The 18,223-nt window shown below is 47.9% G+C and overlaps 1 protein-coding gene and 1 long non-coding RNA gene across 4 annotated transcripts in view; one reads left to right on the top strand and one right to left on the bottom strand.

The window, feature by feature from the left end:
* The window catches only part of TRANK1 (tetratricopeptide repeat and ankyrin repeat containing 1), a 97,055-nt gene that overhangs the window by 27,759 nt on the left and 51,073 nt on the right, over positions 1–18,223 (bottom strand). For all 3 annotated transcript variants that reach the window (XM_055558724.1, XM_055558725.1, XM_055558726.1), the window contains 6 exons: positions 16,383–16,544; positions 15,270–15,524; positions 13,444–13,620; positions 9,920–12,823; positions 3,620–3,819; positions 3,178–3,315 (listed from right to left, as the gene is read on the bottom strand). In XM_055558724.1, the coding sequence (XP_055414699.1) occupies positions 3,178–3,315; positions 3,620–3,819; positions 9,920–12,823; positions 13,444–13,620; positions 15,270–15,524; positions 16,383–16,544 (3,836 nt within the window). The remainder of the gene's footprint in view (positions 1–3,177; positions 3,316–3,619; positions 3,820–9,919; positions 12,824–13,443; positions 13,621–15,269; positions 15,525–16,382; positions 16,545–18,223) is intronic.
* LOC129635584 (uncharacterized) lies at positions 7,296–13,503 on the top strand. The gene is made up of 3 exons (XR_008706373.1): positions 7,296–7,492; positions 12,630–12,752; positions 13,402–13,503. It is a non-coding gene; the product is annotated as an uncharacterized LOC129635584 (long non-coding RNA).

Genomic DNA, 18,223 nt, shown 5'->3' with positions numbered 1-18,223 from the left:
CAGTATTTACAGCCGGGAATCCCCATGCAATTTCAGATTTCCTGCTTTACTGTGTCTGTAGGGAGTCGGTACTCAACTCTCCCATCCTTCAGTTCTTTATAAAATGGTGATACCTGCCGCCTGTGCATCTTTTCAAGGATGATGGAGGTAGAGGCGTACAGTGCATCCCCTCCCTTCAGTTCCTCTGTAATGAACTCTATAAATACTAAGTTAAATGCTTTAAACACTATTACATAAGAGTGGTTATGCTACTAACCAACTAGGCAATTAATCACCACGTTCTGAGAAGAGATGCAAATCATGTAATCATTTAAGTAACTGGAAGCTGAAAAAAATTCTTCAAGACACATCTGTGAAATCTTTTCATCTTTGTAAAGCTGTTTACCCAACTTGTTTGCCAGAGGAAGCAGGCCAAGACCCACGTGCCGACAGCTGAGGGGTCTGGCGGCCGGCAGAGGTGCAGGCTGGCTGAACTTGGAAAGGCCAGAGGAGCACCTGTATTTCAAAACTGCTCGAAGGAGGTGCAGAAGCTGTTCATACAGCACACGACTAAGCTGCTGCCATGAATAAAACACGTCTCACTCTCAAGACAGAGCCTCCAAGGAAGGAGTACGTGTACGGATGGCAAGAATGCAGGCTAGCAGCAATTTTGGTAATAACAGGAAGAAGCATTTAGAAATCGTCCAGCTTCTTCTCTGGGGATTAATAATTGTGAAGGGAGAAGGCTTAGAATCTGCCAGCAAGTCTTCCTTTGCGGGGCTTTTTCTCTAGGTTGGTTCAGCAACCCTTCAAAGTTGTGGTTTTGAAAGTCCCTCCTGTCTTCCTCACACATGAGTGGGGGTGGGGGGAAGGGGGTCCCCATTGGGGCAAAGTGTCAATGCCAAGCACCCCTCAAAGTCCCCACAGGAGGAGAATTCGGGGGTGGCTGGGAGGATGACTGCCCCTCCCCCAAGTGAGGCAGCAATCTTACAAGAGAAGGCCTTGACCTAACCATTCCTCAGTTCCTTTCTCATCTCAGAAGACAGCCCTAATGTCCACGTGGTTGAACAGGTAACAGTGAATTCTCTGAAGAGAAGAATCACAAGCCAGGGCAACAAGAAGCCCCCTACACACACACACACAGACACACAGACACACACACACACACACACAGGGTGTCTGCCAGACACACACTTCAGGGATGGAGAGGGGAGTCCTCCCCTGTATCAAACAACAAATACCTTTTAGTAGCCTTCTTTCTTGGAAAGAAACCCCACGTGAGCAGCCAGACCATGGACGTGTGGGGACTTATGTGACTTCTGTCTTTCCTCCCTTTTGCCTGAAGCATCTCCTCTCATTTGCTGACCGGCACCTTTTGGTCTTGTGGTTGTAAATGATAAACTATAGGTGACCTCTGTGCTGGGAGTGCATGATTCCATCCTCTGGTATTTGGGAAGCAACATACCAGAAATTTTTCTAGAATTCTCATTCCATTGTGGGATGAAGTGGTGTTACCATAGGACTTAATTTGTGATTGTTTCAATTTCATGCAACTCACTGAGCCACTGATGGGAGTTTGGGGTTAAGGTATCCAGGATTTTGTCATTCCAGGATCAAGGTGAGAGACACAGAGTGGACCACAAGTTATGAGCCATAAGTCCAGATCTCGTGGAGCTTCTTACTAGCACAAGCATACAACTGGCACTTAATAAAGGACAGGAACAACAAAGTCTTACCCCTTCCTCTTTTAGAAGAGCCTCGGTCCAACCATGACCAATGGATGTATTATGAGAGAAAAAAGTTAGTCCTCAGAGATTAAAAGTGGTTCTAGGGTTAATGAGAGTGCATCTGATTTTATTAGCAAAAGTCAATAGAAAAGGAATGCACTTGAGCTACCGTAATGATATGTTCATTGTGGAAGGTTCTGGAAGCTGATTTGCTTTGCATGCGGGGCATTAAAAGGAAAGGAGTACAGTGGAAATATCATGAGATTTGGAACTCAAAGCATCTGAGTTCATCTCCGAGCTCTGCCACCTATATTAGGAATTCAGGCAACTTAACTTCCATGACCCTTGGTCTTACATGTAGAATGAAGGTCATAGAAATACACACACCCTCAGAGGGTTGGTGGAGGATAAAGTGAGATGATGCATTCAAAAAGCACTTTATAAACCGTAAAGCATCCATAGCAATATTAGTCATAGTTATTGTCAAGGCAAATGTGACATTTAAAAAAAAGACGAGGAACAAAATCCACAGGACCCCCTTTAAAGGGTTGTTTCTGGGGCAGATTTTAAGGAGTTGAAGCTAACAATGCTCTTGATTTGAGTATGAAAACAGCCCCTGAAAGCATGCGCCATGTGTGATGGGAAATCTGCCACGGGGACCAGGGTGCAGCCAGCTACGTCCCCACAGGAGACCCAGCAGCATGGTCAGCAGCCAGCCTGAGCTCCCACCAGAGACGGTGGTGAAGAGCATGCAGTGGCTGCAAAAGTGAGAACCATTGAGTTGGTGGCTCTATCCATAATGTACTGAGCTCGGGAAGAAAAACCATCACAAGGACTCAGGAGCCAAGTCAAAACAATGGGCCGGCACAGAGGTTACTGGGGGTCAGTCCACGGATTCTTTCACTGCCATCGTGGGCAAGGGCAGCAAGCAGTGGTGGCAAAGCCATGCCAGAAGGGTGCTCAGGCAGGGCGGCTGTTCTCGTGCCCTGCATCACCTGGTCCCGTGGCAGGAACCAAAGCTCCTGTGTCTTCCCGGAGTTGTCTCTCTATGAATGACCTTGCCCAGTTCTGTCCTCAGAGGGTGGACACTGCTAACCTTGCCTTCATTTGTCAGGCTCTCCTTAGACCTTGTTCCAACTTGAGCATCCTTAGCAGTCAAGGATAACAGCAGCTAGTGAAACACAGAAGCTGGTACTTGGGTACCAGGCATTCGGAAAAGATGAATCCAAGAGAGCAGGGAAGGGCAGGGCACGGGGAGAGCCAGCCCAGGACACACTACAAACCAATCCACAGCCACTGTCAAAACGCACATCCAAACACAGAAAACCTCACACCACATGGATGATGCTCCGAAACAGAAATGGTCACCTGCGACAAACTCTTCTACGCAGCTCCAAATGCTTTTTCCTGGAGTGGAAGTGGAGTTCAGACATACACATGCTGTGCGAAAAAAGAATTCAGTATGGCATACCTCAGAGTCAGTAAAAAAGTTGTAAAGGAGGACATCATCGAATTCTAAGCCTTTGGCTTCGTAAACTGTTAACACAAGTGCTAATCCCAGCTCTTCTGGAATTTTCTCCTTTGCCATTTCATTAGCTACAAGGATTACCTTGGGGGAGGAAAAAAAAAAGGATTGGAGAGAAAAAACTTCAAATTGTACAAACAGAAATCTAATGAAGCTGAGTCTATTTTTCTGGGAGGCAGGTAATGTCTCCAAAGAGGAGTGGCTGGTGTGGACTAGGTCAGCCAGGCTGGTGGGAATATTAATAATAGTCACTCACTCATCTTTGAAGCCTCCTCATCCTAGGACAGGAACTGCTGAATTCTACCTTGTGGAAGAACTCAGCTTCTCAAACCTTTGTTCAATTGCAAGCTGCCTTTTGTTTTAAAACATACAATCTCATGAAACTCACCTGGTGGGCTCCAAATTCAATGGGCTGGGTTTTTCTTTTGTTGCCTCGAAGCAATATTGCCAAGTCACTCACACTACAGGACTCTAGGACAATTGGCCGGGGACCATCGAAAAGGCCAGAATCCCTTGGAAGGCGGTCGAAAGACTCGGGGAAATAGAACTGAAGTAAATCTACCACTCCAGATGCCAGATTGAGGATTCCTGGGATAAGACAAGAAAAAAAAAAGTCAGATGTTACACAACACACCAACATGGCTGGACTTTGGGGTTTTTTTTTAATTTAATTTTTTTTGGTCACACTGAGCAGGTTGTGGGATCTCAGTTCCCCAACCAGGGGTTGAACCCAGGCCCTTGGCAGTTAAAGCCCAGAATCCTAACCAGTAGGCTACCAGGGAACTCCTGTGTATTCTGTTTTCTTATTTTAGTTTGCTTTTTTCCCCCAAGAAGCAGTATTGGTTCTGAGAGTACATCTAATTGCGGACAGTTTTCAGGTCCAGTTAGATTTTATCACTTTGGCTCTGGGCTGTATTACTCTGGGTACAGCGGACAAAGGCAGGGATGCGTTTACTGTCCTAAGAAGGTTTTGTAGAATCTCATTCCTGGGCTACATTCATGTTAGAGAAAATGACCTCATGAAGAAGAGTCGAGGCAGAAATGTAATCTAAACACTTAGAGCTGTTAGAATGCTAACACAAAGGGCTAATACAGTGCAAAAAAACCCAAGAATTATCACGTCCTCTGTCATTGGCACTTAGAGCACTGGAGACAAGGTTACACGCTAAGAGCTGGATTTTTTCTTTTTTCTTGGCTGCACTGGGTCTTCATTGCTGTGCATGGGCTTTCTCCTGTTGCAGGGGTGGGGGCTACTCTCTAGTTGTCACGGGTGGGCTTCTCTTGTTATGGAGCACATGCTCTAAGTGAGCGAGCTTCAGTGGCTGTGGCGCATGGGCTTAGCCGGCCCACGGCATGTGGAATCTTCCCAGACTAGGGATCAAACCCACGTCTCCTACGTTGGCAGACAGATTCTTAACCACTGTACCCCCAGGGAAGTCCTAAGAGCTGGATGTTAGGTGGGACAGCAACCTTGGCTTGTGTCTCTCTTTTCCACTATATTTATACCCAGGGGAGAGAACACTCTACTAAGAAAAATTGTCAGTGCTAGATAAAGGATTTTCCAAAGAGCTTTCTCCCTGGGCCCCATTTCTAAGTGCTGAAGTAACAATGACAGTGAGGCTTACTATACAACAGGGTCCCTCATAACAATTATCCTGTTTAATCCTCACAGCAGCCTGGTAAGACAGACCAGACTACCCTACTTTTACAACCAGGGACTCGGAGGTCCGAGAGCTTCAAGAGTCATGAGCTGGACTGAATACAGATCATCCCAGGTCTCCTACTGATCTTAGGGGCTGTGCGCTCTTTGCCCGACACCAGATAGAATTCTATGAAGTGGGCATAGGTGTCCCCATTACTATTACCAAACAGTGAAGGTAAATTTTACTATTCAATGCTACTATTATTAAAAGTATGCAATATAAAGAAATCAAGAACACAAGTGGAAACTGTTGAATCTAAGCACATTAGCTGCCATGGTGGTTCAGAGATGTACATTAACGAGAGGATCAGAAAAAAGCATGGACGTGTTCATTGCAGTGAAAAACTGGAATCCACTTAAATGCCTTTCTAGGGAACTAGATGAACATTTTTTTAGATGAAACTATTTTATATGAACATAATCAAAGAATGGGCTTCCCACATGGCTCAGTGGTAAAGAATCTACCTGCCAAAGCAGGAGATGCAGGAGACAGAGGTTTAAACCCTGGGTTGGGAAGATCCCCTGGAAAAGGAAATGGCAAACCACTCCAGTATTCTTGCCGGGATAATCTCATGGACAGAGCAACCTGGTGGCCTACAGTCCATGGGGTCACAAAAGAGTCAGACACAACCTAGCAACTAAACAAAAAAATCAAAGAATAGACAACGGGTTCAACCATAAAAAGCAGTGAGGGACTGAAACATGCTACAATATGGAAGAACCTTGAAAACACTGTGCTAAATGAAAGATGTCAGACACAAAAGGTCACATATTGTGTGATTCCATTAATATGAAATGTCCAGAATAGGCAAACCTACAGACACAGAAAGTAGACTGGTAGCTCACAGGGGTGGTGGGGGCCAGGGGTTGGGGAGGGGGATGAGGAGTAACTGCTAGTGTTCATGGGGTTTTTTTAATCACCCTTTTGGGGGTGATTAAAATGTCCTGGAATTAGTGGTAATAATTGCACAACCTTATGAATATATTAAAAGATGACTAAATTGCACATTTTAAATAGGTGAATGTTATGCTATGTAAACAAGGACCTCAATTTTAAAAAAGAATAAAAGATGGGGAGAAATATTCACTAAACATATATTCACTACCTAATCAATAGATGTATGTGATAAATGCATATATGCATATGGAAAAAAGATCAGAAGGAAATGAAACAAAACGTGAGTAGTGAGCAGCTTTACAGGTGGCTTGAAATTTTTTTTAATACTTTATGTGTTTTCTAAAGTCTCTCAACTCTAATACATATTATTGGGGCTTTTTCTGGTTCTATACACAGAAACATTTACACACAGTCTTCCCTTCATCCTGAGAGGAGGTGGAAGATGGGGCATAAGCAGTGATCATCTGGGTGGGTTGCTGAGTATATTAAAAAAAAACAAACATTGTTCACAGGAACAGTTCCCTCTGTCTGTGGAAAAACTTTAGCCAAAGAAAGTTTAATCAGAGAAGTGAGAAAATGTAGAAGCAAAGAAAAGCAATCCAACAAGACTAAATAATCAACGTTTAGTCATTAAGCAAAGTCAAGGACCTTTAGTTCCTCCTCAAGGATCAGAGATATTCTGAACCATATCCTCTGAGCAGTCTAAAAGATAATGAAACCCCCACCAGCTGGCAGACTTTAACTACACGATGAAAAGACTATAGCCAAGATATGCTGCCACAACTCTGAAAACTGGCCTCAAGCAATATGGGAACAAGCTGACCCTGGAACTGAAGAATGACTGTACTTAAAACAATCAGAATGACACTGATCAGACCACCACACGACCAATTTCAAGATAATGGTGAGAGCTGAGTATACTGTTTTTGCACATGTCCCCTTCCCCTGTCTATAAAAGCTCTTGTCCACTGATAAGGCAGTGGGGGGGTTGGGCAGGGGAGTCGACCTTTGAACCGTTTGCCTGTCTCAGAAATAAAGCAAACTTTCCTTTCCACCATCCCTGCTTATTAGCCTTTGAGCAGTGAACAGGGAGCCTAGAAAATCCCATGGACGGAGGAGACTGAAAGGCTGCAGTCCGTGGTGGGGTCGCTGAGGGGCGGACAGGACTGAGCGACTTCACTTTCACTTTTCACTTTCATGCATTAGAGAAGGAAATGGCAACCCACTCCAGTGTTCCTGTCTGGAGAATCCCAGGGACGGTGGAGCCTGGTAGGCTGCCGTCTATGGGGTCGCACAGAGTCGGACACGACTGAAGTGACTTAGCAGCAGCAGCAGCAGCAGCAGCAGCAGCGAGCATCTGGACCACTTGCCGTAAGGTTTGCGCACACAATGGGAGGCCGCACTCTCGCGATATCTGGCTCCCGTGGTTTTCTGGAGTGCCGCCGCTGCCATGACACTGTGTAGGGAAGGCTTTGAGGAACCTGCTGCTCGTGGCTTGCTGGCCCTGAGAAGGGGCTTGGGGAGACATCCTAGCAGCTGCTGAAGCAATTTGTTTTGAGGATCCTCCCTGTTTCTCCCCTGCTCGGCACTGGCTGCCAACATACTTCCCCTTGGAGGAGTGGAAACCTGAATCTGGACGAACTGAGGCGCTCCAAGACCCAGTAAGTCCCTTGGTGTGCACCCGGCTAACTTCTCTTTTGAGCATGATGCGCTCTTTGGGCATTTTGTCAGTTAGTTCTGATGTCTGTCTGCCATTGGGGACTGTTTAAAGTCATTTGGGCATTTTTGCCACTTGGTTCTGACCTGTGTCTAATATTGAGGACCCTTTGTAAGCAGTGAGTGTCATTTGGTTCTGATATGTGTCAACCATTGAGGACCATTCATGTTGGGGAGGTGTTTGGGACTCCATATGGGTCATCTTCTCAGTGGATCGGTGACCGTTCTGTCTTCTGATGTGTGTGTGTGTGTGTGTATATATATACACATATACATATTTATATGCCATTTGTGTGATTGGTATTCTTGCTGCCTTTTGTGAAATGGGAAATTCAGGTTCAATTCATTAAGAAAAATTTAGCTATGAACCTCTAAGGAAAAAAAGAAAGATAATTTTTTTTAAAAAAACACTGTGGGGCCAATGACATTCTTCACACTCCAGAGAAAATTGGTTAAGATGAAACTTTTGAAACTCTAAAACTGGTTCTTTTTGCAATATTCAGTTAGAGAAAGGTGGCTTGATAAAATGCTGTTTTCAGAATTCTGACCCCAACAGAATAAAAATATACCTAGAAGAAAGCTTGAAGTTAACTCTTATCAAGTCCTTGAAATAAGAGCTCATTCCCTGTGATTTCAGCCCTGGATTAATTAGTAGAACTTCAAAAGATATTTGGGTTCATTAAACACTTATCCTGTGCCACAGTAAAGAGAAAATGTGCTGTGAAAAAAATGTATGTTTTTAGAGATTATGGAATATGTTAAGTTTGCAAATCAGAAAATGCTGATATAATAGTTCATTTACTTGTTTCTTGGTTTTGCTATCATCTTTTAAAAGTTAAAACACTAATATGTAAAAATGATAAGGGAAGCATTTCAGGATGTAAAGCAAGTAGGAGATGTGTTGTCAATAAGGTATAAAAAATGAAAATACTTTTGCTGAAGGATAAAAGAAGAATAATTTTGTCTGGAACGTGGAATACAAAATGTGGAACAGTCATAAACTAGGTACTATCAGCACTGAGAAATGCATGAACTGCAGCTCCATGGTATTAACATGCAGAAATCCCAAAACATTGTTATAAGCAAAAAAAAACAAAGTTGTAAAAAGGTATGTCTGACATGAGTCCATTAAACAAAATGTTCAAACATGTAAAATAATACTCTATGTTGTCCATGGTCACATGGAGAACATAGATGGTGAATTGGTGAGGAGTCTAAAAACCACATAGGAAGTATTCTCTGTGCCTTGGTTACCTCCTTTGTAAAACGGGAGAGATGCCTTCTTTATAAGGTTGTGTGAAGATTAACAACAGATACCCGTGGGAGTTCCCTGGTGGTTTAGTGGTTAGGATTCTGGACTTATATCACCATGGCCCAGGCTCAATCCCTTGTCAGAGAACTGAGATTCCACAAGCCACATAGCCCAGCCAAAGAAAAAAAAAGCAGATACTCTATGCCAACTGCTTGGCATCATGCCTGGCACAGGGAAGAGGAACATGTGAAGCACAAATTAAAATCACCTGAGTTAGCATTATCTCCCACCACCTCCTACCACCCTACTTTTCTTTCTTCTTCTGAAAGAAAAGCTGCTTTCTTTCAGGATTAATGACTTGTAATTGGTGTGTCATTTTACATTACAGAAGCGTGTGCCTCCAAAGTGCTTTAACAAAAGTTCTCAAGCAGTTGTTTACATGTTCCACTGAAATGTTTCCACATCATGGCCAACACCTTAAACTGTTACTACTTAGAGGTTTATTTCCATTCAACCACACCTTAAATCATCAACCTAAGAATGAGTAGTGGCATCTACTTAATTTATGGTTACTAAAGGGGGAAAGTAGGGAAAATAGGAGTTTGGGATTAACATGTACACACTACTATACATACAATAGACAACCAACAAGGACATACTATACAGGCACAGGGAACTCTGCTCAGTGTCTTGTAATAATCTGTAAGGGAAAAGAATCTGAAAAATTTTATATACCTGAATCACTTTGCTAGATACCTGAAACTAACAACTATATCAACTATACTTCAATTAAAAAAAAGAAAAAAAGGGGGATTCCCTGGCGGTCCAGTGGTTAGGACTCCCTGCTCTCAGGGTGGAGGACTCAGTTCAATTCCTGGTCTGGGAACTAAGATCCCACAAGCCACATGCCACCCCACCCCAAAAAAGAGACAGGAAAAAAAATGAGCAGTGGCAAAAATCCTAAGATCTCTTGTTCATGAGGGTAGTTACTAACAAATGCCAAAATACTGTACTTGGCTCAGCTACAAGAGCCCAACAAAACTAAGTTACAGCTTTAAAACCAGCCCAAGGTCAGTGCCAAGCACCTCCCCCATAAGGCAAGCCCAAGGCCTGGACGTACCGGAGTGGGACCTGTAGTTCTGGTACAGCTGGTGGATCTTCTTGGGCTTGCGCACTGCGCACTGCTTGTCCACAGCGTTCCTGCTGGCGTAGTGGAACAGGGAGCGCAGATCGCTGAAGCGGAAGGCCACGCCCTTCATAATGCTCTGGGCCGTGTCCCCCGTGAGGAACATGGCGTTGGGGTCGTTGATGCATTTCATCAGCAGCGCCAGCTCGGCTTGGGTGAAGTCCTGGATCTCATCACCATAGAGCTCGTGGATGGACCACGGGAGCACCTTGAGCTTCGACAGCCTCCGGGACAGGTTGTACAGAACATCCTCATCGTCAAAGTACCCTTTCTGAGACCTAATCTGCTGATACAGGCAGAAGAGCCCATAGATCTCGCTCCGGTCTTCCTTGAAATTGGGGCACCGCTTCCGCCCTAATTGCTTATATGCTTCTTCCGTGAGTCTCCCCCCGGGGCAGCTGAGGGCCTCAAAAGACCCCTTCAGAAAAGATTTTATTTCTTTCCAGATCAGGGCAGGGTTGTAGGAGGTTTTCCCTTTGATCATTTTGGGCCATATCTCATTGACAAACACCTCAAATGTCACATACACACGGGGGTCGCTGTCGCTCGGGCGCGTTTCCACGGTTTTTTCCTCCTCGCCGTAGTCCCCATCAGCCTCAGCCTCCTCCTCCTCCTCCTGCCAGTTGGTGATGGTCAACTCCTCCTGCGTGGACCATCCTACGATGGATCTTTTCAAGCTGCCATCTTCGTTTCTCAGAAAAAACGGTTTGGGCAGAGAAGCATCGAGCAGGAGGAGCAGCTGCTTGGAGGTGACAAACAGAGGGAAGTTCTCATCCCTGAGGTCCTGGAGCTTGTGGACATTGGGTTCCAGCGGTTTGTAGTGACTGGTGGCCTTGGTAGACTTGGAAAGCTCCACGAAATTCCTCTGCACCTCCTGGCACAGGACGTGGTTCTTGGTCACGAAGATCTGATGTAAGTGCTCCAACTGGGGGGGCTCTTGTGGGGCGAGTTCTTCCTCCCCTTGGCCGGGCCCTCCTGGCTCCCCACCGGCTCCCTCTGCACAAGCTTCACTCTCCTGCTCCTCCTCTAGGCAGCCCACTGTTCCCACCTCCACGGATCCTTCCTCCTCCTCCTCCTCCCCTGCTTCCTCCTCCTCCTCCTCTTCCTCCCCACCCTGACCCTCCTTTCTGGGTTCCAGTTCCAACCTTCGCTTCAGCCAGATCTGCTTTGCCAGCAGCGGGCTCCCCGCCTGCTGGGCTTTCTCCCAGTAGCCGTGGAATTTCTTCCACAGCCTGTACAGGCAGCAGGTGGTCTTGCCCGTGCCGCTGCGCCCAATGAGGATAATGGGTTCCAGCGGCCTGGGGTTGAGGCCGATCACCGCGTACTCGAGCTCGCCCACCCGGAACGGGTACTCCACCGTGGCCGTGGTGTCGTTGAGGATGTTGGAGGCCATGTTGGTGCTGAAGCTGTGGAACTTCATGATGTTATATTCCGTCTCCACCGCGCTGGCTGGGGGGAAGTACTCGGGCTCGGCGCGGGCCCCGCCCTTCTCGGCCTCCGTGTCCTCCACGTAGCAGCGGGGGATCCGCTTTTGGATTTTCATGTTGGCAGACACTGGGCCCTTGTTGATGCCCTTAAGCTTCTTGCGCAGGATGCAGGACAAGCCCCGGTTGTAGGCGCTGCAGATGGCCTGGATGGAGTAGGACAGTTTGTTGTGGTCTAAGACGATGTCCCAGATCCGTATGATTTCCGTGTAGACCCGCCCGGACTTCTCAGTGGGGTGCATGCTGCGCTCTGCGGCTATGATCTTCTCGGGGTTCTCGCTGCACCGCGGGGAGAAGTCAATCGCCAGCTCCCACAGCATCCGGGCCGCCTTGTCCAGCTTGGCCTCGAAGAGCTGGATGCTTCCTTTCAGGTTCCTCAGCCGCTTCCGCAGGCCTGGGGTCCACTCACCATTGCCCAGCTTCTGGATGGCCAGGATGATTTTCTTCTTCATGACCTTGGACATGACCTTGCTGGACAGCTTCTTCAGCATTTCCGAAGTGCACTCGATCTCCCACGTCATGTTCTCAAAGTCCAGGAGGCAGATGTCCATCTCTGACACACTCCAGTCGTCCTGGTCGTCGCTGCCCTCTGTCCCCCTGCTACCCTCAGGAAGGAGCTGTGGGGCCGAGAGTCCTGCCTGCACTTGTCCCTCCGCAGCCTCCAGGGCCCCGGGGTTGTTCCCACTGCAGTCAGAGCCCCCCGCCCCAGGGGCGCCGTGCAGCTCTTCTTTCTCTCCTTTGGTGCCAGCTCCTGTCTCCAGAGTCTCGGGGCCCTGAGGACAGTCCTCCGGGAGGGATGAATTCAATTCCAGTTGCTGAATCAAAGCCGTGATGTCCTGCACGAGGCAGTCTCTCCGGGAGCAGGGCCTGGCAGCCTCAGGCTCCAGCCTTGGGGCCTGGGCATCAGGGAGGGTCTCCCAGCTGTCAGGGACCCTGGCTTCTTTGGGTGGGGCTCGCACAGCACCTGGCAGCAGCTTGGAGGAGCCCTTGACCTGAGCAGTGTGAGCAGGGGCCGCTGGGCGTGGGGGCTTCCCAGGGTGGGCGGCGGCGTCCTGCCGGCCCCGGCGCCTGGTCTCCGTCAGGGCTTTGTTCCAGGCCAAGAGCAGTGGGTCGTTCTTCTTCACGCGGTGCCGTGCATCTTTGCCTTCCTTGTTCTTCAGGTTGAGGTTGATGTCAAACTTCGCCAGCAGACCTACCAGCTTTCCCGTGCGTTTGAGCATGCCTTTCTGGAAGAGGATATGCATCAACGTGTTCCCGCTGCCGTCCTGCATGTTGGGGTTGAGGTAGGAAAACTCCTCTGGCTTGGACCAGAACAGATCCAGCAGGTGGCTGAGGAAGTTAAAACCGATGTCAGCTGAAAGACACAAAAACCCTGTGAGCGCTAGACAGCTATTCTGGGGAACAGAGATGCCAGCCGGGGAGGGGCCTTAGAACACAGAGCTTCCCCAAGCATTTCATAACCCAGTGGTTCTCAACTGGGGGCAATTTGCTCCCCAATGGACATGTGGCTGTGTCTGGAGACACTTTTGATTGTCACAGTTTAGGAGGTGCTTCTGGCATCTAGTGGGTGGACACCCCACAAACGCACGGCACAGCCCCAAAACAATGAATTATCCTGCCCAACTGTCGGTAGTGCCAAGGCAGAAAAACCCAGAAATCATCTTAATATTTCAATAAGATCTTTTATGTCAGGACCCTTGAAATGATGTAAATAAATGAAAAGTATGTGCAGCTATGGATGGCCGACTTTGGGACATAAGAATCTTCTTCATCAGCCCACGCTGACCACTCACAGTGATGGTCACTCCTTCCCATTGAGCTATGGGGGAGGGGCCAAGAGACAGGGGCTTGGTCAAGAAATAGGCCTTTTCCAGATCGTTGGCTTTCTCAGGAGGAAAGACCAAAGACCACAGAATCCTTTCTAATATCCAGTTTCATCTTCAAGAAAAAGACTGCTGACAGAATGAAGCCTACCTTTGATATCTAGAAAGATGTGGAGCGCAGCATGCAAGGGAGTGTCACCTTCCGTGAGAGAAATACTTCGGGGGTCTGCACCCTTGGTCAAGAGGACGAAGGCCATGTCGAAGTCCTCATGCTTCATGCACACAGCAAGCGGCGTCTCCTGGCTGCTCTGGAGACCCTCCAGCAAGGCTGGGGGAGGCAGAGAGAAGGATACAGTGAGCCACGTCCCAGGGGTGGGACCATTTCTGCCCTTTAGTCTAAAGCAAGAAAGGGTGCTGACCCCACTTCCAAGGCCCTCCTGCCACCGCTCTTTCTGGGAGGCAAGGGCTTCCCAGTGCCCTGGGGGGAAAGCTTGCCCCCTCCACGTGTCCTGTCCCTGGGCCTCGTCTCCTTTCCCGTCTCTTCAGCTCCCTCTCCCACGCTGAAGCAGGACCATCGTCAGCACTGCCCTGGAGTAGGGAAAGTGTGAGCGACTGAACTCCCGGTGTCTGTCCAACCCTCTCCGTGACACACACTCAGTGGCCAGGACGTGAGCAAGCTTCCCACTTCCTCTGCTTCTATGATGCTTTTCCCCGAGAATGCCCGTCGGCCCTCATTTATCGTATTCCCTGACATGTCCCCACGTGCACATCACCTTCTTTTTAGCTCAGTCTGCGTTTCCCCTCTGCACTGCAGGCTCCTCAACCTCCACCCTCTTTGGACCTGCAGCCTTCTTGTACTGCTGCTCGCTGGCAGCCATGAATTCACTCTCCATCCTTGGGCCCTGGCACCTGACCCCAGGGAGGCCTTCGATAAGTGCTTGCTTCATCAGGAACAAAACAGGAATTCCACAACTGCCATGGTTTTTGGTCAAAGATAGTAAGAGTCCATGTCAGGAATGGGTTTGAAGACATTAATAGGCAACCTTCCATCTATCTCCTGAGACCCATGGGTAAGGCCAACACTGGAAAGCTTTGTAAGGCTCTCTGAAAGCTGGGACCAGTGTGGCATCACTCCCTCTGAAGGTGATTTCCCTTAACCTGCAAGGCGGGTGGAGAACCATGCAGCCAAGGCGCTCTGCCCAGATCCTGCATCCGTGAACACAATGAATATTCAAAACAGCCCTGAGAAAGGGGGACTATTGTCACTCCCATTTTACAAATGAGGAGATGGAGGCCAGTTTGTAGTGGCCTTAGGAAGGGGTTTTGGAGGGGTGGGGGTGTAGGGAGAGGAGGCTGGTGTTTCCAGATTAGCTTTAAATAAAACCGGATCCAGCAAGCCATCTGCACACTCCAGACACACACCCAGCCAAGTGTGACTGTGCTGATGAAAGCGGCAGATGTTCCCACCCACCCGTTATCTGGCCGTTTCTTTAAAAACAAGCATCACAAATCCCAATCATGGATCAGAAAAGAACACCGCAGAGTTTGACAAGGACCCACACAGCGTATCAAGTGCAAGGAATGGTCCAGCTGAAGGTCAGGAGGAAACGACTAGGGCTGACACCCCTCCACAATCCTGACGTTTCTCACACAAAACACAAACGGAAGGGAAGAATTCACAAAAGTGCCTTGACCTGATCACTGCTTCCAGTGAGAAGATATGGAGGAGAAAGAGAATGAGGCGGAAGGAGAATCCAAGGGACTTCCCTGGTGGTCCAGGAGTTAAGACTCCATGCACCCAATGCTGGGGTGTGGGTTTGATACCTGGTCAGGGAATTTCCCACGGCAAGGCCAAAAAATAAATACACTTTTTCAAAATTAAAAAGGAGTCTCTGAAATCAAGTAAAAGCGCCGTAACCTGCGGCACCTGGACTCCCCGGGCTTGACCCCGATGCTGACTCAGCATCTGGGACTCACCTCCATGGTCTATCAGGCGGTCCAGGAGCAGGGTCCTCCTCTGGTCCCAGGCCTTGAGGTGGGGGAGGATGGCACACAGGTCGAGGGTCGAGAGGTCGCAGTCTTTGATGAGACAGTCCCCGAGCGGCGGCTGCCCACTCACCTTTCGGGTCAGCAGCAAAAGCACTTCGGGCCATTTCTGTTTTTCCAGTAAAAACTTGAGGAAGGTGTTGGCACAGTTGCGGTCAATGTCACAGACCAGATCAGGAGGGATTTCTTTCAAAAACAAGAACACACCACACTCCAACAACAGGTTCCTGTGATTTCTGTCCCCAGCCACAACCCTAAACAGAGGGACATCACTGCCCCAAGTTACGGGAGACCATAAACAGTACTTAGTTATTTCGGCCATGCTACTCAATCACAGGTGAGCCTCAGTGACAGCACTCGCCAGTGAGCTTGAGAAGGCTGGAAATACCCAAGGAGTGTACAGTCTTAGCCATCAGAAAAGAGAAACATCTGTGGTATTTTAAAAAGGATAGGGACTTCCCTGGTGGTCCAGTGGTTGAGAGTCCATCTGCCAATGCAGGAGACATGGGTTCGATCCCTGGTTCAGGAAGACCCACATGCCATGGGGCAACTAAGCCCACCTGCTACAGCTACTGAGCCCTCGTACCAAGAGTCATGTTCCACAAGAGAAGCCTCCACAAGAAAAAGGCTGTGCACCCCAACTAGAGAGTAGCCCCTGCTTACCCCACCTACAGAAAGCCCGAGTTCAGCAAAGAAAATTCAGCACAAACAAATAAATGTTTAATTGTTCAAACACTCATTTAAATAATTTTAAAGTTTAAAAAAAATGAAGAAATAAAAAATGTAAATGGATCATATATGCAAATTCCAGGAGGATGCATGAGAAACCAATAACAGAGGTTGCCCTAGGGATGAGATTTAAAGATGTAAGTTCAAGGGGTGGATGATCCACTTTTCACTGGAGAATGTTCTGTGTTGTTTGAATGTTCTCCGTGTAGATCATGACATTTATTTTTTAATCACTTCTTAAACAGGACCGTAGAAAAGAGTATTAAGGTGCCTAGAGCATCTTTGAACACAATTGAAGGTTGTCAGAAACCTTACCTTGCAAAGAAGAAAGGATGCGCAAGAACTTCTGAACCACTTCTTGCTTCATAAAGTTTTTCTGCAACAAGTGACTTCCTGAGTTCATGTATGTCACCAGTTGCTCGCAGACTTTCTGGAAAATGTCCCCCTCGTTAGCTGGTCCCTCACCAATGCTCAGTTCTGCAAAACACCCCCAGATGCTTCTTGTGACTGCAGAGATCACACAGGCATAGACTGCAAAGACGGTCACACCTCTCCACCCCTCCATGTAGCCGGGCAACTGCAGAGCACCTGTTCTCCCCTTCCACCACTCTAGCCTAGCTTCGTGACCTGCTATGACACGGAGAATGTAGTGATTGTGAGTTTTGTGCCAGTTCTGAGCCTGAGCCTCAAGAAGCCTTGTTTAGTTCTATTCAGGTCCAGGCTAGATAAGAATCATCATAAAACAAAGATGAATCAACCCAGTGGTCCAAACTGAGGCCCCACAGATATGAAAGAGCCCAGCCAAGATCAGCAAGAGGCAGACACTTGAAGAAGTTCTGTTACAGCTATGAGAATAGCCAAGCCTCAGTGGCTGAGCTGCAGGATCATGAACTAAAGAAGTGTTTGTTGCTTTAAATCACTAGGTTTGAGGGCTGTTTGTTAAGCAGCAATGGATAAGTGATAGAACAGCTCAAGGATATAACAGTGGGAGGGTAGCTTACTGCAGCAGCAACATCTAACTACACACCAGCCACCCACACATCTAATTGGCAAGTGGAAAAAGCCAAGAGTAAGGAGCCAGCTCTCTAGCCAAGAGGGAAGACACTAACCACTCGGTTCAATTTACTGAGAAAGTAGTTATGATTAGAAATCATCCAATAAAGGAAGTCTGAAAAGGGGCAAATGCTTTATTTGGTATCAGATTATACACTCAAAAAGCCCTTCTGGTTAACATGGAATCTTACTAAACAGATCAACCGGATGTGGGCTTTTCACACCTGGCTTAAGTACTATCATGTGGTGAAGAGGTGAATGCATGTTCAATGTCATGTTCTAACAGAAGCAGGGACACTAAAGGAGATGGAAAAATAAAAGCATCCCATCAGCAGTCAGGTCTCCCACAGCAGACCCCAGGCCAAAGATCTGTGTGCAAATAGTTCAAGAAAGAAGAGACCAGTGAGGGTGGGGGGAACAGGTAAGGGCTGGGGAGGAAGCAGGCAGGCTGTCAGCCCCACAGTCCCCTGGGGGATCTGGAGTGAATCACTCAGAGCTGCGCTGGCAAGGCAAGGGGAATGGGCTTTCAGATTCTCACCTCTGTCTGCCACTGTCCACAGCCTGCCTTGAGTGAGTGAGTGAAAGTCGCTCGGTTGTGTCTGACTCTTTGTGAACCCATAGACTATACAGTCCATGGAATTCTCCAGGCCAGAATACTGGAGTGCCTTTCCCTTCTCCAGGGGATCTTCCCAACCCAGAGATCGAACCCAGGTCTCCCTCATTGCAGGCGGATTCTTTACCAGCTGAGCCACAAAGGAAGCCCAAGAATACTGGAGTCGGTAGCCTATCCCTTCTCCAGCGGATCTTCCTGACCTAGGAATCGAACCAGGGTCTCCTGCATTGCAGGTGGATTCTTTACCAACTAAGCTATCAGGGAAGCCCTAGAGGCTATAAATTCCCATGCACTTCTGGCTTGAAGGAGCCTGAGCAAAGCAGGTTCCATAAGCCCTTAGGTTGTTCTCTTTGAGAACGAGCCTTAGGTGTGGGCTCTGCAAAGTGAAGGCACATCAGGGAGCACACAACAGTGGGAAGGGACCCAGGGGACCCAAGCAGAGCTCCGACATCACTTGCTGTGCCTTCTGATACACACCTGGCTCGCCTTT

The sequence above is a fragment of the Bubalus kerabau genome, chromosome 20, assembly GCF_029407905.1.
Source record: "Bubalus kerabau isolate K-KA32 ecotype Philippines breed swamp buffalo chromosome 20, PCC_UOA_SB_1v2, whole genome shotgun sequence".
Lineage (NCBI taxonomy): Eukaryota > Metazoa > Chordata > Mammalia > Artiodactyla > Bovidae > Bubalus > Bubalus kerabau.
The sequence above is the reverse complement of the archived record's forward strand: the minus strand, read 5'-3'. Positions and strand labels throughout refer to the sequence as shown.